The sequence below is a fragment of the Falco punctatus genome (assembly GCF_963210335.1).
Source record: "Falco punctatus genome assembly, chromosome: 4".
NCBI classification, from domain to species: Eukaryota; Metazoa; Chordata; class Aves; order Falconiformes; family Falconidae; genus Falco; species Falco punctatus.
The window spans coordinates 50620164-50644292 of NC_137583.1; the positions used below are offsets into that span (position 1 = coordinate 50620164).

Here is a 24129-nt window from a genome sequence, read left to right on the forward strand (position 1 = left end):
CAATTCCAGCTGAGTTTTGACTTTCCTGATAGTATTCCTTATATGCCCAGACATTATTTCTAAATTCCTCCATCGTAGCCTGTCCCTGCTTCCACCTCTTGTACGCTGCCTTCTGATGTTGGGACCTCCAACAAGTGTGAGTTCACTGCTTAGTTATGCTGGGTTCTTCATAAGTCCACTAATTTTCCTGCATATCAAGACAGACTGCTCTTGTTCTTGGAGAGTCCTTAAAGACCTGCCAGCTTCCCTGAGCCACTTTGCCCTTCAGAGCTGCTTCCCATGGGATCACACCTACCACTTCCCTGAATAAGCCAAACTCTGCTTGTCTGAAGTCCAGGGTCTGTGCTTTGCTACTCTCCTTCTTCATTCCTTTCAAGATCTCAAAATTCATTATTCCACAGTTGCTACATCCAAGGCTGCCACTGATTATCACATCCCTAACCATTTCTTTCTTATGAGTGAATAGCAGATCCAGGTGTTCCTCACCTCCAGCTGGCTCAGATGGAGAAAGGTGGACAACAGCCATACACTGACCAAACAACAAGAGGACAGCTATTATGGTATGGGATCTGTCCAGAGAATCCCATATGGTAGTCAGCGAACAGCAGCAGGAGCTGGCTGAATATTTGTGTAAAGGAGAATGAAGTAGAGAGGATGAAAAGCAGAGGGCAGCTGTACAAAAACCTATGAGCACAGCTAGACAGAAAGTCCTCGCAGCAATTTGGGACCCAGAGAGTTTGGAACAGCAGTCAGTACCAAGAGACAAGCATGCCATTGAAGGAGAAGCAGCTTGCTGTTTCAAAGTTGCACTCCACTCAGCAAGTTAAATGAGGAAAAGCAGAGACAGACACAGCTATGGAGTCAGAACGATTTTCAGCTGAGGTTCTTGCATCAGAATGGGTAGGCAAGGAAGCTGAAGAAACAGTACAGTGAATCACAGTCACGGTGCCTGGGAAAAAAATGTAATGACTCAGAACTAACAGAAAATAAGACACTGTCCCAAAGTAATGAGGAGACAAGGCCTGGAGAAAGAAGAGGTGCAATGTGATGTGCAGTCGTGTTTCTCTACAGACAGTTTGTGGCCTGAGGTCAAAATTGAGGCACAACTGCTAGACTTGGCCCACAAAGGCCACATCAGCTCCAGGGATCTAGATCCCCGGCTATGAATGAAGATGCCTATGAACTTTTCCGAAACTCAGTGAGGGTTTCAGTGACCTGATAACAAGGGAAGGATCCAGAGGCAAGGAAAATAGGGTGGGATATAGCCTGCTGCACAGAACTAGAGTTAATGGTGAATACGCTACAAAAAATGCTAAGCCTTGTTATGCTACAGTATGTCAGCCTGGGCTTAACCAAGTCTTTCTTTTCATTAAAACTGCATTTCAGACAAAAGATATGCAGTAGATGCAATCAACTTGCATTTAAGTAAAGCATCTGACATACAGTCATAAAGGGAACCACTACTTAAGACTGAAAAATAGGGATTAGAACAAGAACAATGTGTGGTAAAGAACGGGCACAGAAAAAAAAGTATTAAGTGGGAAGTACGTCATGGACCATTTCTGAAGCTGATTTTATTTGGATATTTTCATTAACAGATCCAGTGCAAAAAGGACAAGTATGCTAACAAAACTTAAGAATGACAGATTTGGGTGGCACTGTCAATACAAGGCAGAGGATAGTACAGAGAATGAAAGAAAGCTAAGAACAGTATAATAGAAACAGGATGAAACAGCATTACACAGAGTCTATATCCAGAATTCCCGCTCTAATGTGAGCATTCATCAGTTAAAACAACAGAAATCAGAAATACTTTTATCAGTCAGTCACAGAATGACCATATACTGTATCAATGTGGTAAGGCCATAAAAAATAAAATGTGATCCCAATATGCATCACTAGATATTTCCAGTAGAGATAAAAATGCATTAGTGGCTTCCAAGCACTTGTGATACTGGTAATCTGTAATAATATGCATAGTTCTGGTCTCCTAAGAGGTACGTGCAAAGAGGTTTGAAATAGGTGAATTTAACCTGGAATAGATGTAATGAAGGACTGTGATGATTAGAATTGTGGGGAGCCCCTCTTACTTGGCAAACTAAAAGCACTTGCCAAGCCTAGCAAAAAAGGAAAAAAAAAAAAAACACAACCAAAAAAACTCCAAAACCCACTGCCAGATCTAAAAGTAAGGAGCCTAACTAGTCCTGAGACAGCAATTGTGTCATGGCTTCCATGACAGAGGGAACCAGACAGGAGGTCCCATGCAGTTCCATAATTCTATCCTCCTACATGAAGTAGTTTGCTAGGTTGAACCTTCTCATATGATTATATCCATGCAAAATTAAATCCTTTTCAAACAGCTGAAGCATAGCAGCTGAGCAACCCTACCCAACCAGCAATACGCTCCAGCACTATAGCACAGCCTTGATCAGAGCCCAGAAGTCCAACAGCAGGTTCTCTCTGCCAGCTGCCTATCACAGCAAGTAACACTGAGAACCCACCTCCTCTTCCACTATTACACAAGATGGTTGTCAAGAATAAAAGGTATTAAATATCTTCCCCTCTCCCCTTCACGGTTCCCAGAAAACACAAGCAAGATTCTGTAAAAAAAAGTCTGTGGGTAACAGATGTTGATTGGCTGGAAAATACTCCAAAAGTAGCTCCAGAAAGCTGGAATTTTTACCCTATGTTTCACATGCATTCCATTCCACAGCCACCAGTGCAAATCTTTTGCTCAACAGGACACTGATGCACACAGCATCTCCCCATACAACGAACGGCGAGCATAAGGAGGTTCTGATACACTGGCTGCAGCCAGACACAACATCACACCATCAATACCAGCACTCCACTCCAGCTGCACTGATAAAAACTCTATTGCAGACAGAACTCTAGCAATTTGTGTTGCTTTATCACTCCATTAGTTAAAATTATTGGCTGACAGCAAGAAAGATACTGAAAGGCAAGACTTGGGGACAGCACGGTTCTGAAGGAGTTCACATCTGTATAGGTTTTTGACATACCTAAATAAGGCTACCTATTAAAGAATAATCACAGATTTGATAAACAGAGGCACAAGTCTTCTGTTGCCAAAAACACTTGGTTACCTCTGTTCTGCGACCTTTTTAGCTTATAAAGGCATCAGACACCAAAAAAAAAAAAAAAAAAAAAAGCCCTGAAATAGATATATATTTAAAAGTGACAGCCTCACCATACAGGATGTATAATAATGAAAACAATTTGTGTGGGACAGACAGAACTGACAGCACAAGAAACATAGCTTTCATTCTAGGAAAGCCCAGACTGAGCAGAGCAGGAATGAGGCTTTAACACAACGACCGTGGAGGCCACAAGTAATTCAAAGGGCTGGATGTGATGATAGCTTCGTCCTGTCAAGACAGAAGCATGAGAGAACTAATGGCTGACCTGTGAAAGGTTGTGCTTCCAGAGGGTGGTGAGAATTACAAGAAAAGAAGTGATAATATGGCATCAGGAGCACCAAAGTGAGCTTGCCTCCTCAGGCAGCTAGCACTAGGTACCTGTGGAATGTTGAAGAAGAGAATCTGGAGGCTGCCAGAAAGTTTGGCCTTACTCTAACAGCAGACGGGTAGACTTGAAAAGGACATGGAGATCTACACACCTGCCACAGGGATCCTGAGCCCAGAAAAAGCGCCAGAAGCCAAAGAAACCGGGACTAAGACATGCCGAGGATGTGTGTTTTGAAGATTAAGGAAGCTTGCCTTTCAGGACACAGCAGGTTCTGGGGCACCTGCACTGAAGACGGCACAGGAAGGAAAAAGTCTGGCAATAATGGAAGAGAAGGGGAGCAGAGAGGCATTCGGGTGTTCAGGAAGGAAGCAGAAGATTTAAGTATTGAGGATCAAGCACAGGCAGACACTAAAAGCTAGACATATCCCCAAGGATAAGAGAATTAATAACTCTCCAGTCAATGCAGGCCCCTTGAACTTTGCTGTTTATGCAGGTTCGCTTCAGCCCTACCGGGACATGACCACAGACAGGAGAACCTGGCAGCTCTGCCAGGCCAGAGAGACCAGGGATCGAGCCCATCTCCCACAGGCACAGCTGCGCTCTGAGCCAGCTTTTGGCCAGCCTCGAAAATTGATCAAAAACATCCTTAAGACCCAGAGGGCCCCAGTGTCAAGTCGCGTACTTTGCAGCCCAGCACCACCGTCCATCCATCCAGCAAGTGGCAGTGCTGGCTCGGCTAACCCAGTGCACGAGGACAGCACAGGCCGGGCTGCACGCCACGCTCCCAGCCCCCAGCCCCAGCCCCAGCCTTGCTCTCTAGACTTTCACCCACTGCCTACTTACTTTTTAATTAGATTTTTAAACAAAAAGTGAAAGTGTTTTCTAAAATCCCTTTAATTACACTAAGATGCTGAACTGATTGTGAAGGGAATAGGAAATGAAAGCGACTCACCCTCTGAGGGAGAATTTTGTCAGCCATCTTCCTCCTCTTGGCACTGTACATTTTTTAAAGAAAAAAACACGTTACCATGGTGACAGATCTAGGAGTAACGAGGCCACCTGCTAAATTATCCTGACATCTCCACATGCTGGTGCACAGCTGTGCATGCATCAGCAAAAGGGTCTAACTCATGCCCAGGACCTAGGACCCCTTCTCTCACCAGCCTGGGGAGGTAGGTAGTTAAGAACAAATCAGTGCTGTCTGTTATGCATCTTGGAAAGAAGTGTGCAAGTTCTTTGATCACAGCATCTTCTGCGGTGCAGGGTAGCAATACGTGCAAGTGCACATGCTCTCTGAAGATACAGAAAAAATGTGTAAGAGCACAGCGTGCACATGTCAAAGTGTGCACGGGTATACCTGTGCATGTGTAAGTGGTTGACTGCCTGTAAATAGGACATGAACTTGTTCAAGCAGATGAGGTGCATTCATTCATTCATTTGTGCCCAAAATTGAGTGCTGATGAAACACACATATATAGGTGTAGTTCATTCGATGTATGAAATACATACATATATATGCACCCTTCCCTACATATATACACTTGTTTTACTGTAACATATTTGCATGAGTGATATACAAAGGTAAGCGGGTTTACAGTTCTGTATTTGCTCACCTCTATGAATGCACATCTGGGAAGATACATGTGCGCCTGCAGTGTATATACATAGTGTGTCCATACCCATACATAAGCTCACTGATACATCTACACTTTTAAAAACATACTTGTGTTCATGTATATACACATGAATGTATATGTGCCTAAGAAATGGTATTGTCAGGAAGATTGCCAAATACATTGTCTTTTGAATTCTTCAGAGTCTAAGAACCATTCGTGCCCACCAAACCTGTCACCTAGCTTTCCCTAGCAGGGCCATGAGGGAATTCAGGCCTTATTCTTCACCTCTCTAATTTATGAGGTATTTATCTTAAGCAGGAGATGAATCACTCCATCTGTGACAGACAAACGGGAGAAAGCAAACTGCCTGCTGCCACTCTGCCAGGTCACAAGGATGCCCCTCCTTACTATTCTCATAGAGAAGGTCTGTCATCAGCCATGTTCACATAAAAACTGTTTCCACACACATTGATGTGACATATTCCCTTCCCACATTTGCTAATAATAGGCCAGGCCTGAAATACCAGATTCTTAGATTCTTCCTCATCGTCATATAAACCAAGGCTGAGGAACTCTTTGTGCCCAGAGGTGCAAGCTACAGCCTTCCTCAGGGGCAGAAAATTCATCCACACAGTCACACCCAACTTCATAGGTGAACAATGTCCCTTTTTAAAAGCATAGGAATAATGGGACTGGAACGTTACATGGTGTGAACCTCCAATGGCTCACTAAATCAAACCTGCACTGAAACACCTCACAGAATCTGGAAGTAATGCCTGAGCCAGCTCCACCCTCCCAAAGGGAAATGGGATATGCATGCACCTGCAACAGCCCCAAAGGCTTGCAATTAAAGAGCAAGTAACAAAAATCCAAATCCCGCAACAACTTGGGTCTGAACTAGTTCTCCAAGAGTCTATTACAGAAATGAGATTTTTGTCTCCACCAACCCTGCCAAGAAAGGACGACTACGCCTTCTTGGCCCATTTGTGCCATAAAACATACGATTCAACTACTCCCAGAACTTCACCCAAGGTGCCAGAAAAGTTTGCCTCAAAAACCAGAAAAATTTAAATGGGAAATGACAGGGGGGTGGAAATGAACAAGGGGAAAACATTCAACACATCACCTGGAGGGAAGGCATGGCAGAGAAAACAGATAAACTTTCCTGAGTACCCAGGAAGCACTGGTGTGAGCTGGACTCACTACAGTCGAGACTACTGCTGGGTTCCAAACTAGAAGCACTGACATTTTGAACTGGGGAGGGGGAACTGCTTCCTTCTATAAGTTAGACCATCAACTTTTAGAAAACACTCTTCTTTAGTGATCCCTAGAAACTAGGTAGTTAATGACTAAAGTTTACCTTGATTATCCAGCAGTGGCAAATTTTCAGGTAATATCTACCCTGTACATTGGAAGGCTTGGCATTATTTTGTGCAGTTCCCTGGAGTACCTCCTGGGAGGTGCTATGGAACATGTCATTTTGGCTAGTGCAGGACAAGACCTCCAAGATTCTATGCACCTCTTGTACTCACATGCTGCGCTCACACACATTACTTCTGTGCTCTATGTTATTTAGTCATAATGCATTAATACTCTCAGGATTGGTGTCCTTTCCAGATGCATTCCAGACACAAGAATTCCCCAGTCTGGCTTGCTGATCCAAGGCATATAACCTGGACAGAGCAGGGTTCCTGAAGCACTGAGCTTAAAGAGTCATGTTTTACCTACAGCTAGATACAACGACACCACCAGAACACTGTCTGAATCTATATAGACACACCTACAGTGATTTTTGCAAAAGGCAGACAACCCAGATGACTGCACCCTACCTATTTATCAGGAACCAGCTCACACTTGGAACTCAAGACTGCTGACATCTAATAAGTTGCAAAAGGAAATTAGCAAACTGTTATTTAAGAGAGAATGCATTCAGCACTGTAAAAAGTGGGCATTTTGAAAAGAAAGTTCCTTTAAAAGAAACCCTCTAACCCTATGAAATTATTTCTTATGCCATTCTTTTTACTTTATACGTAGGAATCCCTGTGACAATTGCAAGTTTTCTGACCACTCCCCTGAGTGACCATAGTACAAGTATTCACATGACCAAAAATTTTTTCCACTTGTCTCATTTACAAACCATTTTGTTAGCCAGTCAGAAATCAGAGAAACCACACAGAACAGATAGCAAACAATACAAAAATTATACTATATTAGAGGAGAACTGCTCATTAACTTTAAAGGCTAAACATAGCAGCCAGATTTATAGCCCAATAAACCTGCATGGTAAAAGCATTATAACTGCAAAACCAGACATTAGTAAAGGTCAGTTTGTTCAAGACCATTCACAAAGTAAAATTTACCAATGTTTTTCCTGCTTTAAGAAACTGACAATACATAAATCTTCCCTTCTGTCTCATTCAATCTTAAAGGTCTTACCTAAGGCTAAAAAGATACTGATTTTTCTTCCTCAGACTGACCTTCCATGCTTTCTTTCCGGAACACTCACCTCCTAGTTCGGTTCTGAGTGGCTTGCTGCTGCTGTTGCACTTGCTGCACCTGCTGTTGCTGGACCTGCTGTGGTGCAGTGCGTTTTCTTGTTGTTTCCATCACAGTCTGGGGCATCCCAGGTCGCACGGAGGGGCTTCCAACATACGGGGGGCCTGGGGGACCCATGGGAGCCCCCTGATGGGGCATTCGAGCTCCTGATGGCATCCCAGGTCGCTAGGGAAGCAAAACAGAAAGAAGAGCCAGTTTGGTCCCTGCTTCTTAAGCTGCAAAGACATTTGTACGTAATCAGGCACTAGCTCCAGCAAGTTCCTCATTTTGACCATCCCACTAAGCACTAAGCAGCAATGCAGAGCATGTGAACTCTGGTATTTTCTGGACATCGTAAAGAGGCATTCAGCGATGTACAGGAAACAGGGATGAAAAATTCTAGGCTTGGGAAAACACTCAGTGGTCAGTAACTTATCCAGGCCAGCTTACAGCAGAAAGCTCTACCTTCAGACTGAAGAAAAAGCTCCATGGCAGCTATATGCAGTCCAAACTGGTGCAGTGCACATGCTAATCAAAGCCACAAGCAGGCTCACATCTACAGCTTTCCACTGACTAGCAGGCTGCTTTGATCGGTAGGGAGACTGTAGCAAGCAAAGGTGAACCATGAGAACACTATGACAAAACATTTTCCATTAAGAGCCCTCTCCTTCACCTACACTGCAGAGCAGTGTAAGTTCATGAAGTGACAAGAATCCTTTAAGAAAAGGTCAAGCCTCTAAAATAAAAATAAAAAATAAAAAAAGGAAAGTAGCAGTTTGTCAGCAGCCCCTGTAGGCATTCTAAAGTCCTGACATATATGTTGATTCAGCATGCTCTGGAGAGACACTGTGGGTCAAATCACAATGCCGTACAACACACACAGTAAACTCAATTCCAAACCCTAGAATTTTACAGTAGTCAAGGAAAAACATCAGTAAAATAATTACCACCTGTAAAATGCAACCAAAAAGAGAGAGAAGAGCTTCATTTCATTCTAAGGTTTATCAAAATGTTTATTACATGTCTACGTATATGTGAAAATACAGACAAGTACATAAACATTCTGTAGACATTTGACCCAGGGATATGAGTAAGAGTAATCATACACAAAAGCCTTTTGAAAGTCAAATCCCTCTACTCAAGGAAACCAAGAGGCAATGGCATCCATGACAGTTAAATAATTGGTTAAAGGCTAGAAATGAGGTAAAAGTGATTGGTTCTGAAAATAAAAGTAAGGCACATGCAGAGTTTTGCTGGGACTTATGCTTTTCAGCATATTCATAAGCAACTGGAGGGAGATGGGAAGGGGACAGGGATGACAAAGGAAAAAAAGAAAAGAAAAAAAAAAGGGGGGGGAAAGAGAGAAAAAGCAAGGAAGTGAAAAAGTTTGGTGGCAATGCTGTTATTCAACCTGGCAAGTATGAAGGCCAGCTTCAAAGAACTGCAGAAGGGCTTTATGAGACAGAATTAACACCTGAAGATGAAAATGGGTTTCAGTACACACGGTAGTGAATTGCATGGGAAAACACAATCCAACCATCCCATGGAAAACAACGGGCTCTGGGCTGCCTGTTGCCCAACAGAAGCAAGATCTTGGGGTTTAAACAGATACTTCCAGGAAAAAAAAAAAAAAAAAAAAAAAAAAAAAGGCAGTTCACTGCTTACTAGAGGTCAAAAAAAGCCACTAAGCAAAAGAGGCAGGGAAGGGAACAGAAAGCGTCACTGTGCCACTGTCCCTGGCACACCCGCAGGCTGAATGCCATGCACAGGTCTGGTTCCTGCAGGTCTGTAACGGCAGAGCAGCTCTGACACCGGCACAGAGTGGCACGGAACAGGTTAAAATATGGAACTGCATCCACCAGAGTAAAAGTAAATATGCCATGGTCTTCCACCTGGAAGGAGGTGGTCCAAGGTAACCTAAGGGGGCATTTGCTAGAGCTTTGCAAAGTCCTGAGCAGCCTGGAGAGGGCGGCTGGGACTGACTGCTCACTGCCCCTGCCAGAGCAACAAACTAGGGCAATGACAGCAAGGATCGGGCCCCCAAGGGCAGCCCACCAGCCCCGCACAGGCAGCCAGCCCACAGAACCCCGCAAAGGATGTTTGGCTCAGAAACTGTCTGAGTTACCAACAGCTGAAGACTGAGAAAGTACTTGGGAGAAGTACACTAGTGGTCTCCAAAGCCAGGTGTGGGTACCCCAGGAGGTATGCAAGGCAGTCCATTGTAGGGTGGGTGGGAAGAAAATGGGTTCTGCACTGTTAATATATAAAATAAAACCACTGAAAATAGTTCATTTCACCTTTATCTCACCCCTTTATAATTTCTAAATATATAATTATTTATATATAGTAATAACATATAATTCTAAATATAATTTGGACCTGCACCTCCATGTTACCCACCTAAGTCCACCATAGTCCCCAAAGCCCCAGTTCAGTGCCCTCCCCGATCATCACAAGCCTTATGTTGTTTCTCACACTTGCACGTGTGAAGGAAACTGGAGAAAGAAAGGAGGGGAATGAACAATCAGCACTGAAACAGGAGCCGTAATTAGTACAGACAGGGAAGGAAGGCTGAGGTAGGAGAGAGGCCAGCACAGGAAGCCAAGCAGGTGAATTCAGCAAGTATATGTGTGGGAAAGTGGCTGTGGGCATGGCCTCCAAGCAGAGCAGCAGCAGGAGGCAGCAAACAGGCAGAACCGAGGCTCTGTGCAGAGCTGGAAACATCTCCTCCCATGAACACAGAGCTATACAAACTGCTGGAACGGAGCAGCGCCCGCTGTTCCCACATACTCGCCCCCACCCTCTGACCCAGGCAAAGTCAGCAGAAACAAATGGCCCAGAAAACGCTTCTCACTTTAGCCTGGTTTAAGATCTCTCTGTTGTCTGCCAATCTACACATTGCGGCCTTCCTCCAGCAAAGAGCAGGCCACTGGGCCTGCTGTTGCCTGTCAGTCAGGTGGGGACATTTGGCAGTCACACAGAAGAGATGAGATCCTACGCACAGCCATCTCATGTTCATCCCTCCTGGAGACTGTCTGGCCACACGGAGCAGACGGCAGGCCTGCATTTCTGCTTCCATAAAGGACACCCTAAGCCCTGGACAACAAGGTCAGCAAGCCAAATCTACTCTCGATCCAAGTCCAACATCTCTGAACCCCCTTCAGTTCCCTTTGTTAAGCATCAAAATAGAGAAATGCAGAGAAAGGACAAAACTGAGAGAAACGAGACAGCTCTAGCAAAAGCATATTCAGTCTCACCCCTTGCCTGGCTTCATTCCTTCCCCTCCCTTCTCATGTTCCTATCTCTGATATCACCTGTAGATAAAATATTATTCATTACATGATTACACAACTGCCACCTCCCTGCTGCAAGCCCACCAGACTCTCCAGGCACAGAAATGCTTTCTCTGTCTAAGCTTTATAAAAGGAGAATACACAAGAAGTACCTTGCCTTATCTAAAAGCTTGCTTTGCTCTCACTTATGCAAGACAAGACAGTGACAGACAATACACTGAATTTTTCACAATACTGACATTAAAAAGAAAGCCTTGATACTAAAGAGTATTGCAATACCATTACATCTTTTCAAAGAGATCTTGGAGGTGTATCTGTCTACGGGATAGGAACTGTCTCCCCCCACTTCCTCAGAGGGATGGAACCTGTCCTGAACCAGTATCGTCTGTAGTGAAGGCTGCAGCACAAAACAGCACTGACACATCATCCTTCCTGGGAAATCATCTACCCTGGAGCCCTTCACCTGACCCAGCTCTGTCCTTACCCACAGACCTGTCCCCTTTTTTCCTCTGTTGACTCCACATACAGACATTACTCTGTGGTACTGCAAACACATTACTGGACAGAAGACAAAGCCACTGAGGGCCATAGGAAACAAGGAAGACCACAGTATGCCCCCAGCTGAGGGGACCAGTCTCACAGCTCGGAGAAGATGGAAGTGAAGAGCAGAGCAGGGCTGCCCACAGAACAGCTAGGCAAGGCCAAACAGTACAGCACATGGAGAGAGGCGCACAACCAGTAGTTCATGTGTGTGTACTGGTCCCTGAGAATTCTGCCAACTGCTGGCACTTCTGCATGCAATCCATCGCTGACCTGGCTGCACCCTTCCAAAGCTGAGCACAGTGTCTGTGCAGCAAGCATGCCACCTCCCTCCAAACTGCTGCCAAGTCCCTGCTGAGACCCTCCACTGCCCAGCTTCCAAAGTCACACATCTGGCTTTTCTACTTTCTTCCCTGCCTGAAGCTCCTGTCGCACCAGAGGGCTGCCTCTTTCCTCCTCTTCTTTGTCATTCTTCAAGACAACTTCTCCTGCCTGATGGTAAAAATGAGACACGCTGGAGTGGTGCTTTTCTCTGCATTTCTGCTGCAGACTCTTCTCAAGGGACACCAACACCATAGCAGCCAAAATGTTGAAGCAGAGCAAAGGAGGGCTCCTGTCTGGACATACCAGATAGAGGAAAATAATAACCTGGAGAACTGACATGTAAAAGAAAGTGTCAAGAAAAGAAAAGAAAAGCAAAACCACCTACAAGAGCCTCAGAAAGGGACTGAACAGAGCATGGGGAGTCACTGCAATGCAATATACCTACAGCAATGTCCTGTTCTGAAGGACACAGACCCGATCCACCTCAGCAGCACCCAGGAGGACGCTGATGGCAGGGCAGTGAACAGTCACAGGCTTCTTGTTAGCAGAGAAACTGACAGATTTTGGGAACAACAACAATCACCAAGTACACAAACACCATGTGTTTTTTTTAACTAAAAATAGAAGCTACCTTGGCTAGACAACATATCCTGTCAAAGCATTACAGTAGCTAGGGATTTCTATAAAGCATAAACGTAAGCAAGAGCAGATGCCAGATGCTGTCCGGAGGCATCTAGAAGTAGTTAAGATAGTTAAGTAGTATCTGGAACAGTTAAGAAATTTGGACTGATACTGTCTGATGGCAAGAGCTCTCTGACTGCACAAATGGTTTCCCAACTGAATGTGCAGTTTCAAAATGGACTCTTAGAAGTACAAGAAAACAAGTTGTAGATGGGTTCTCTCCTCTCCTGTAACTACAGATGTTACCTCATATGAGTTCCTTTTTTAAAATGTCTGTGAATCTTCTAGAGATTTAGTAACCAGAAACACCAGTATTGCAATTATTCTGGCTTGTCTGCCACATTCACCTTCCTCTGTTTGCCAAAAGCTCTCACATCCTAGAATCAAGGTCCGGGTGTTCCAGGTTCCACTCTTTTTTAAATAATGTTCTTGAAAATCAAAAAAACATCACATTTATGGAACTGTGAATTGTAACCTGAGACAAAGTTCAGTGACCACCTTTCTATTTCATGCATGTCCATTCACAGCTCCCAATAATCACAAGCCAAGCTTCAAACAAAGCACTTGGATGCAACCAAGAATAAATTTTAAAGTCTGTGGAACTGAAAATTACAAACCCTATGTACCAACTTTGAATTCCATCTGCTTGCTCGTTTTAGTAGTTTAGATCACATCCACTACTGTGATAAAATGTATAGAACGGATTTTGTGTGAAGAACTACCATAATGTGCTTCTTGACTCTGTAAAAAGGATGGCTTTGGGAGGGGAGAGGCAACAACAGAGGTCTGCAACATCATGACTAGCATGGACCGAGAGGCAGCTGATCAAGAGCTCACTGTCTCTTCCCTTACAAGAATTAGAGAATTGCTAGCAGCTGACAGGATCAGGTACTTCTTTATGTAAGACAAGCTGCAAAAATTCCTGACACAAATCACAGTGAATGCTAAAAGTTTACATGGGTTCAGGAAGACATCAGTGGACTAACCTACATAAATAAAATCCATATAGAGGTACTACACATAGAGGGCAGCTTTGGGTCAGAAAGTTCCAGAGCTACAAAGTGCAGAGTATTTGGATGAAGCACCATCAGGTTTTTGCCTTGCTCCTGTACTTCCCTGCAGTCTTCTGCTGCTCCCTGCAACTAGGGACAACGAGCTAAACTATTCAGTATGACTGTTTCCATATTCCTGCAGTACTCCTTTTTTAAAAAACAGGAGAGCAATTCAAACATCTCACAGATCAATTACATCTGTGCACCTACATGCATCAGCAAATCCAAGTTTTCTCAATGGGCAACACAAATTTGTTTTACAAGCCCATACTGCATAAAATCACATTGATCTGTATTAAAGCCCTACCTAGAATTAATATTATTTTCTTTTCTTAATTATGTGTGAACTTTTCTGTATTTGTTAGCCTGCAATTAGTCCAGGGCTGGGAAAGGACAGACTTTCACTTTCTACAGGCAGCTTACACAGCTGAATGCTGTACAATGTTTTCACTCTACCAGTCTTCTGCAAGTACCTTCCCAATTTTCTTACTGCAGGAAGGTCCCTTGATGTCTCCAGGCTGCCCTATACTCAGCCCACATGTCTCCTTGCTTAGCAAAACAGGGAATACATATGCACAAACCAGTGACCCTATTCCATGACCTGCTCCCTGACAATGTCCCAGCACAGAGAACCATGCAGACAGCCTGGTGGTAGGGAAGCAGAACAAACTGTCCAAAAATGACAGTTCACAAGGCTCTTTTCTAGTCTTTCTAGTGTTAGCTGATTTATGCTCTGGCAAGATAGTATTTATATCCATGATAATATAAAAATTAGTGAGATATTTTTCATTAGCAAAGTTTTGCTTTTTTCAAACCTAATATATTCTCCTCACCTTGTACAAACCGAAGGCTGGCTAGAAGAAACAGTCACTTTTATCCACTTAAAACAGATCACCATTCAATTTGGAGAGATTATCTTTAGTTCTTCCTCTTTTAATAAACAAATATGATTTTTATAACACACTGAAGTATCATCCTTGGGGTCATCCAGTCCTTTCTCATCTCAAGGACGTATCACCAGTACCTCCATCACCTCTGATATTTACTACTTTAACCAGTGTCTAAGAGCCTCCAGTGACAGAGGTTTTACAACTTGCCTAATGTCTCCACCCTTAAATATTACAAATAAATACTAATAATACTAATAATAAAGCCCATTCTCTTACTGGTTAAGTCTTCACAGGCCTCCCACTACTACTACTGCCCTCTAAGTAGTACCCCTCTTTTTGCTTGTTTGTCACACAGATGACCAAAATCAAAAAACCATTCTTATAAGTACATGCCACAGATTTACAACTCCTTCTGTATTATTCTCTGCCCCGTTTCTTAATCAGGCTAGCAGTTTACTTGCTTTCTTAGTAGCAGTGGCTGCGGCTACACACTAGGCAGCTCACAGGATCAGCCAAGCCTTCCTCCTGCACGGTTCCAGTTCACTTAAAACACAGCAATGTATGAGGAGATGCAAAACTTGTTTAAAGAATTCATTGCTCATCCCCTTTTCCAAATCACTGACAAATCTATTAGACACGCCACACACATCCCTGGGGCACCAGACACAGTTTTTTGTCTGTTTTAACACTGGCAATGAGTTACCACTGTATTAAATATTTGGTTATGTGATGACATGCTTTGAGACCTTTCTTTCACTGTACTAAATACCACTGCACATAACGTTTCTGTACTTAACATAAAATTCTATGACCAAGTTTGACAAGCAAATAACCAAGCAAAAAAGAAGACTGAGGATAAGCAAGGGAGTCACGTAAGTGATACACCAGTTTGTATAAACTAGCAGTCCTGATGTGTAACCAATATTAAACTGTAGAGATTAACAGGAACTATGAAACACATATTAGCAGAAAATAAATATGGATAAAGACTTATATTAACAGGAAGAGCTTCCTAAGCACAGCACAGAGGACAAAGGATGAGATCACTACAGGAAAAAGAAGGTGATTTGAACTGACAGCAAGTATACTGTAACTACAGATATTACTCAATAGTTAAAAAAGGGACATAGACCTTTATAGGTGTATCTTCTGTATAAAAGGCAAGAAGATTGGTTTTGGAAGGAAGATAAAGTGAGAATGGAATAAGGACACAGAAGCAGATTAAAAAGGTCAGAACAAGACAAGAAAACGAACCTCTCAGCAGCTTCTCGTGTGAAGATGACACAGGCAAGGTCGACAGCACAAGGCACCAAGGAGAAGACTGCTGCAATTGAGTCACAAGAGGACAGATGTCTGGACAAGACCTTTAACAACATCTGCACCATGGACTTTCTCAAGGCTATATGGGAAGATACCTGCTTGGGTAAAAGAAAAAAAAAAAAAAGACTAGGAAAAAAAAAGGAGCGACGGGACACACACTGACACGGAGAGCAAGGTAACATCAATTGAAGGGATCCAGCAGGCAGGCTTATAATATAGGGTGCAGAGGAGAGAAGAAACTGAGGAAAGAAATGGCCTGCAGGAAGATTAGGAATTTGTTTTGGGTCAGCAAAATTTAAGGCAACAGCTGGACACCTAGAAGGAGATGTCATAAGGACCGCCCAAAATTTACTACTGAACAGTAGAAACTGCATCAATATAGAGACAAATCAACATAAATGTCATGACTAAAGCCACATTTAACCATAGAATTGCTAGAATTAGAGCAGAGAGGAGCAACAGAAAAGGACAAAGCAAAAGATGAAGCCTTTAGGGAAAAAAAGAAAATAATCCTCTCCACAAAAGCAGTGTGCAAGACCCTGATGAAACGGGATTAAAAGAATTGTAAAAGTAAATAACTGAAAGAAATTTAACCTTTTTAAAAGAACTTCCAACCAACCAACCTCTAGAATTCAAGCAGGACAAGAATTAATTATGACACCTGAGATTTTTAACTATTAAGAGATTACACCTTTCAGAGGTATCCTATTTGATTGGGATAAACAAGGAAGAAGACATCTTCGAAGCTAGCAATATGGAAAAGATCAAAGGCAGGATCAGGTGGACAAGAGCAAAGGGCAAAGTGACCTTAGCAAAGGAACATATGTTTCCAGAAAGATCAAGCGAATCCATAAGCTAACTGCCCTTAGGAAATACTGCAAAATTATCCTGTTCATTTAAGTGTTCACATAGCAAAATATTTTCTCCCAATATTCTACCTCCATTTACCTCCCTGCACTTGGGGGGTAAGGGGTGGGGGAAAGAAGCCTGCAATAATCAAATCAAATAATGTTATAATAGATAAAATAATAAGTAACCTGAAGAGAAGCTTTTTCCCTGAAATGAGAGCAGAATCTGACTCCAAGGAACTCCAGTTTTTTGCAAGTGAACTTGGTTTTTCATGGAATTAATTCAAATGCTGACGTACTGTGGATGGTAATAAAACTCAATAGCTAGCAATATGTAAACTCAAGGTAACGGCTGTGATGGCACATTCTCTTATTTGGTAGGATACAGGACCCAAAGAGATAAAGTGAGTTTATAACTTTTTTGATCTTTTTTAAGTAACGGAAGACTGGCTGCCCCAACCTGTGTTGTGATCAAAATGAAGCTGAGGTGAGGAAGAAACTAGAAGAAGCAAGGAAACAGAAGCAGAATTGAAGGAGATCATCATTGAGGAAAGGAGAGGGTCATAAACGAGGTCTTTAGGCAACAGAGTAACAGCCAAGAAGCCCCAGTCTCACCAGCAAGTAGCAGGAAGATGACAACCCAGATATTCAAGTAAGATGCCACTAGTGGCAAAACTTCCAGGGCAAAAAAGGCAGACTTTTCTAGTATCCAAATAAGTAATGGAAAAGAGTTCTGCTATATTCATTCCAGTATAAATTAAAAATTCCCATGCTTAAGAGGCTAGCAAGCTACTTTCGCACAAAGCCCATCTAGATGCAGAAGGAGCAAATTAACATAACTATTTTTGCCACTTTTCTTGATACTAAAGGAAGACCACTGGTGTGCAAATGCCAACACAAACCTTGGAAAAAGCAAAAGCATCCCATGCACCCACCCCTCTCAACTCACCTACATTTCTGCCCAGCTGCAGCCATCCTGAGCCAGACTACCTTAAGGAACCCACATGTTCACAGCAGAACCACCGCCACAGACCCACACACCTGCTCTGCAGCCACCCAGTACCTCTGCCACCCTTGCCAGAGTGCTCCTGTACACATGCACGGCATCACCATTCACTGTTCCCACAGACACAGAATGCCGGCTGAAAGTCCTCAGCCTCACAAGACCCACCGTGCCCGGGACTTGCAGGACACATGCTAGATCTGACGTGTATGGAGTAAGCCTGAATTACGGAGACAACTTTGGCACCTGCTGTGAGCTCCACACATTTCCACAATCTTTGCACAGGAGCCCCCAGCTGATGCCTTCAAAAAGGTGTCACAGGAGGTGCCAGAATCCTCAAGAGAGAAAATGCTGGGGACCATCAGTATCCAAACAATATCTGCATTCCTTGGGGCTCTTTAACAATCTTATTTTTGTTAAATGTGTATCAATGCAAGAAATCCAAATGTTATAAATGGTTACTGCTCTCAGTCACCGGAGAGTCATTTAAAGAACACCATTTCCAATGGCAGCAAAACAGAGTTAGCACTTCCCCTTAAATGGAGATTGAGGACCTGAATCTTAAACAAAAACTGGAAAATTTTTAAAGACCCTCAAGGATTGCTTTAATTAAGCATGGCACCCTGAAATTCTGTCATGGGTGAGTTCCCATAGACTGTTACAGATCTGCAGAGCTAATCTCTTCAAGACCCTGAAAGTCACCTGTTAAGTAGCCAGAGGATATATAAGAGCCAAGACTGGAGACAAGAACCAGAGGCAGTACCACAAGGCTTCATCAGGCTTTCATCAGAATTGCTTTTAAAAACACAAGTTTGATTACAGAACAAAGTGTCCTACAAGCCCATTTGGGTCAGATCCAGTGCAGATTCTGCACCATGATCAGGCTCAAAGACATGCTATTCACCATTCATGGAGAATCAAAGCAAAAATCACAGCACACATCCCCCCAGACACAAGCCTATATTATCAATGAATCAGTGCATATTGTGGGGGCTTTACAGACCCCGGTGCTCTCCTGGCAAGGCAGCTACCAGCGCCCCAGGAGCACACCGCAGGAGCCGATCCAGCCCAGCACAGAGCCTCCAGTTTCCACTCATCCCTCTATTCAGAGCCAGCCAGCTCACTAACTTTCCCGACTCACCACCCCATGGACCAGAAACTCAAAAAGTTTGCTTTTCGTAGCTTTGCGAGCCCCTCCTGTAACTTCGTCTGTAGCCATCAGGGTCTGCTCAGCCTCTCTCACTCTCTCTCTTCCTCTTTCTTTCCCTTTTCTGCCTTTTTCTCCAACTCTCCCCTCTGAGTCCTGCTGGGCTCTCACACTTCTAATAGCGCGGAGTGGGGAGGGGGCCCCTTCAGGGCCTTCCTGACGGCCCACTCGCACTAAGCCTCAGCTGCTGCATTCCTCCACTGATAAGCCAGAAATAGTTCATGCTGCTGGGTTCTGTGTGTTTACTCTGCAGGGACAGAAAATCCAGCTTTTTAAACCTCTCTGTCCAAACAGCAGAGATAAGCGGGAGGCAAATTGAAAACACATCTCAGCTCTTTCCTAGAGGTGCCGCAACTTCTCCTCTGCACCAGGGGATGGTAAATTCTGGGGCAAGGGGAAAGGGGGAGGGGGCAATTTCAGCAGTAACACAGAAAGCCAGTACCTCACAGAGAGCATTTTGCCACTAGAAAATGCAGCAGGCGAGCAGTGAGAAACAATGGTTTTCCCTTGCTCCCACTGCTCCTTCTGTGCTTCGTTTCCAGGCCCTTTCCCCAGGGACCTGGCAGGCAATGCACAGAAACATTCACTGGCAGCATTTCCAGCATGTGAGGCTGAGAACTAACCCCTTTGGACAAGAGAGAGAAACAGCAGGAGGCAGGGAGCTGGGAACAGGGAGGGACAACATGCGAGAGCAAGGGGAAAGAAAGAGTGGGAGAACAGCGGGGGGAAGGGGTGGGGGGCAGCATGGTGACTGCACAGCATCCGGCCTGCTTCCACGCTGCCCGCAGCCCCTCTGGGGATGCTTTGGTACCACCGTGACAGATCCATTAGCGGCTCCAGGTGACTGACAGATGCAGACTAATTATTAACACCAACAGCTGCTGTCAGAAACAGCAGCTTGCCGCTTAGCGCACAAAGCCCTGCATGACAGTGCGTCTCAGCTCAGGATGCTGCTGGGAACACAGAGCCCACCTGCCACCCAGGGGAAGGGGGCAGAAGCCGGCAGACCCCCCCTCCTGACCTAGACGGACATGGGCCAGTGTAGCGCCAGGCACGGGCAGCACGGCGGCCATTCCACAAGCAACAGCATGGCTCCTCCATAATGGCAGAGCAGGCAGCAGTGGCCTGCGGCACCGATCTGCTTACCAACAGCTCCCTGCCTGTCTGCGGCTTGCAAGGGGCTGATGCTTCCCAGCCTGCCTAACACAGCAACAGACGAGATGTTGCCAGGTTACTAGAGGGGTTTATTCTATTCCTCTGCTTGAAATTCTTGTCTAGGGGCTGTGACTTTACTGGCAAGACTGCAAACAGAAAAGAATCAGATATGAGACAAATAAATTTCTACCCTCAACCAGTAATAAAAACAAGCACAGAAGAGATGCCACGTTAGCCAGCGGCAAAGATCAAGCCATGAAGCTCATACGGCCTCTTGCACATAGCAATAACAGCAGCAACCTCCACTGGTTTTTAGGGTAGCCCCAATCCAAGTGCCACTGTGTGGCAACAGCCACAGGAGTCACATAAATCTCATGAGGGGGCATTGTTGGCAGCCCCTCCAAAGCAGTATGTTGAGTGGGGATGTGCAGCCTCGTCCAGGGACTGAACCACCCGACTTGGGCCAAAGGCAGACATCATCTGGAGCCAAACCACCACGTGTCTGGTGGGCTTGGGAGCACCAGGCCAGCGGCTGGGCTCGAGCACAAGGGTCTTTTCCGACCTACAGGGTTCTAGGTGTCCGCGTGGCCAGCACAGTGGCACTGCATCTGTGCGGGTCGTTAGACCCCAGGAGCACACAGCAACGCTGGCTCCCACCTCGAGAGCCCCTTCCCCGGCTCCAAGCAGCCAACACGCCGTGCTGCAGAGGACGCCTAACCCCGCGGCTGCCGCAGCGGCTCTCCTCGACGCGGGGACACCGGTGCAGGCTGCGCAGGTGCCGCCATTCCCGCTCCTCGGGGGAGCCGGGCGACCGCCCCCGCTGCGGCACAGCGGGGCTGGGAACCATCGGCCCGCTCAGCAGGCGGCGGCCCCGGCCCTCCGCCCGCCCGGCCTGCGCGCACGGCGCCGCGGAGCGGGGAGGGCGGGCGCGGGGCGCGGCTGAAGGCGGCGGCGGGGCGCGCAGTCCCCCCTCGCGTCCCCCCGCGCTCCTCCGCCAGCACCATCGGCACCGAATGGCAACGGCGCGCCCGGCACGGGCAGGGCGTACGCCAGCCACGGTCCCGGGCGCGCCGCGGGCGGGCAGAAGGCCGGGCCGCACCCCTGGGGCCAGGCCGAGCCGAGCCGAGCCGAGCCAAGCCCAGCCGGGCCGGGCCGGGCGAAGCGGGCCGGCCGCAGTTCCCCCGGGCCCCGAACGCGGCGGCGCGCATGCCCGGCGCGGCTCCCGTGAAGGTCAGCCGTGGCCTAGCGGGGGACGCGCGGGCGGGGACGGCCGGACGCGCAGGCGGGAGCGGCCTTAACCCCTTCTGCGCCGGGGCCGCGGCTGGTCCCGCCCGCCCGGCGAGGCCGGTGCGCAGGGAGAGCCTCGGGGGAGGGGAGGGCCGAGCCGGTGTCACGCTGCGGGAGGGGGCGGCTCCGCCTGCCCGCGCTCCCCCACAGCCAGCGCCGGGTGCTAGGGGGGACGCCGCCACGGGCCGCCCCCCACGCCAGGCAGGGCTGACCCCGAGCTTCCCGGGCCGGAGCCGGCAGACAAAGCGGCACCGGGTCCTTGGCGGGCGCTCCGCCAGTCACGTGACCGCACGTTCACTCGGCAGTAGTGGCCGGAGACTGGTGAGCGGAGACCGGCCCCGGCCCCGCTGCACAGTCGGAACGGCTTCTTGCAGAAGCGCCCTCGCACCGGGCACCCCCGGCCCCGCTGCACGGTCGGAACGGCCGCGCTGCGGCCGCGGGTGGAGACTGTTCTATTGTTATCTGGCCAGTCCCGGGTACAGCGGTGAGCCCCGGTTGCTCCCGGGGCCTCCATCAGCTGCCGGCTCTTCCTTGTGGGGCAGGAGGACACTTCAGGAAACGTTACTGTTTCAGTTTAAGACCATACCACATGTATTGCACTCAGTCTGAAGGTTCTTAACAGGCATTATATTATATAAAGAGATTTCCTCTGAAAAACACCAAAGTACCAGGGCAGCCACTTGAGAACTAAGGAATGGCGTAAAAGTCAACAACAAAAAATACCATGTAATAATAAAACCTGGTGCTTGTTTAGCATGACTGTAGTTCACCAAGTACTTTAGAGGTCAGCAGAAGTAGCTCTTTTCTTTTGCAAATGGCAAATAAGGTACAAATGGATGGAAGTGACTTTGCCCAACATCATCACCTAGTTGAGGAGGAACCTACCCCCTGCTCCCTGCAATGCCACCAGCGCTAATTCTCAACAGTTTTGAAATTGATGCAATATAGCATAGAAAATGTACTGGAAAACATATGGAAGATATCCCAAGATTAAGGCTCTGCTTATTCTAAAGAAATGACTGCTTTTTCCCATGTTCATAATTATTCAATATTCTTATTAACAATATGGATAATGAACTAGAGAACACACATATTAAATTTCCTAGCAACAAATGGTTTTGGGGGGTGGGGGTTACAGGTATGCTAGGAGACACGATTAAAATCCTGAGAAGCTGGGGATGTGGTCTGAAAAAAAGAGGACACAGTTCAATCAGAAATACTGCGAGGTTCCACATCAAGATAGAAATCAACAATTATAAAAACAGAAGATGGACGACAACTGGCTGAAGTGTATTTTTTTCATCAAAAATACTTGGGGATAAAATAGATCATAAACGGAATGTGATTTAACAGTACTACAGTGACACAAAAAAACCCAATCAACCAACCAAGGAGCAGTAAGTGAATGCTGCCCCACTTCTCTCATCCCCTTGGTGGCAGCATAAGCAGCAACAACCAGAGTCTTCCTTTCCTCCCCCACATTTTGTCTCTGTTTCTTCCCCTTCCCTTGTTCTCCCCAGGGCACAAGCAGTCCCAGCTCAACTTTTCCCTAAGGCTGCAAAGTTAAAATTTGCCATTATTTCTGAGGAACCCTTCCAAAGTAACCCTTCTGTTGTGGTATGAATTGTTAATGTCTCAGCCAGGCTGTCCTTTGCAGTCTGGGGCTCTGTACATCAGACAAAGTATGTGTGGGAGAAATCAAGATGGAACAGGGGAGAAGAGTAAGTGTGACAACAACTGTAAAGCCCAAAAAGAGAAAGAGAAAATAACAGTCTTCAGATATCCAAAAGGTTGCTGCAAATACAGGGAAGAGCTGCTCCCCATACACATTACAAGAAATAATGGATTGAAATTTCTCCCAGGAAGGTCAGTGTTAGATATTAAGGAAGAGTATGGCAGTAAAAATAGAGATGTACTGGAATGGTTTGTCCAGCAAGGATGGGAGTTTCTGCCACCAAAGATGTTTCAGGAACAGGTCAGACAAGCATCTGTCCAGGGTGATGTAGGCAGTATAGATTCTGACTGGGGGCAGAACAAGGGACTAGCTGATTCCCAGAGGTTCCTTTTGCTTTACTTCCCTATGGAAACTGCATGGAATTTCATAAGACAAATATAAGGCTTTTTTCTATCCAGAGTGGTTTCCCCTGACAGATTCCACAGATTTGATGCAAACACGTTTAAGCCAATCAAAAAGGTCCTTTATATTTTTTTATTTTGGGAAAAAATAAACATCTGATTGCTACAACAATGTAAGAATAAGGAATCCACATACACAGATTGCTGCCAATTACCCTTTGAGATTTCCCAAGTATCATATAGCTTTTTTTATGCTGTGGCTTTTTGCTCCCTCCTTGATTCAGGAATCTTTGCATCACTGTCTCATAGACCTACCTTTTTAAGCTAAGCCTTTCCACTAACTTTTTAAAATCTATCTTCAGTGAAGAAATATCATAAGCAATCTGTAGCAAGCACAAAGAAAGAAGACTTGAAATAAAGGCAAAAAAAAAAAAAAAAAAAAGAACAAAAGAAGGCAAAGTGTTTCTCTCTCTCTCTCTCCAGAAGTTCAAACATTATTCTGCAGAGATAGAGATATAATTACAGACTTATGACCTGATTATTTTAAAAGCAACCAAAGGCAACAGCAGGGATGCCAGAAGAAGGAGAAGATATGTTGTACTATTGTCCACATCGCAGAAGGCAAAGGCAGGGGCTGGGAGAGTGAATCACTGCCCACTGTAGGAGAAGATCAGGTTCGAGACCATCTAAGGAACCTGAAAGTGCACAAGTCCATGGGACCTGATGAGATGCATCCGTGAGTCCTGAGGGAACTGGTGGATGAAGCGGCCAAGCCACTATCCATCATATCTGAGAAGTCGTGGCAGTCTGGTG

The 24129-nt window shown here is 45.7% G+C and overlaps 1 protein-coding gene across 10 annotated transcripts in view; it reads right to left on the reverse strand.

The window, feature by feature from the left end:
• SMARCD3 (SWI/SNF related BAF chromatin remodeling complex subunit D3) overlaps nt 1–24129 on the reverse strand; it is a 111374-nt gene that overhangs the window by 54319 nt on the left and 32926 nt on the right. For 7 of the 10 annotated variants that reach the window (XM_080382718.1, XM_080382720.1, XM_080382719.1 and 4 more), the window contains 2 exons: nt 7612–7826; nt 4442–4484 (listed from right to left, as the gene is read on the reverse strand). In XM_080382718.1, coding sequence (XP_080238844.1) covers nt 4442–4484; nt 7612–7817 — 249 coding nt within the window. In that variant the 5' untranslated portion in view covers nt 7818–7826. The other 3 variants (XM_080382713.1, XM_080382712.1, XM_080382711.1) reach the window with 3 other exon arrangements.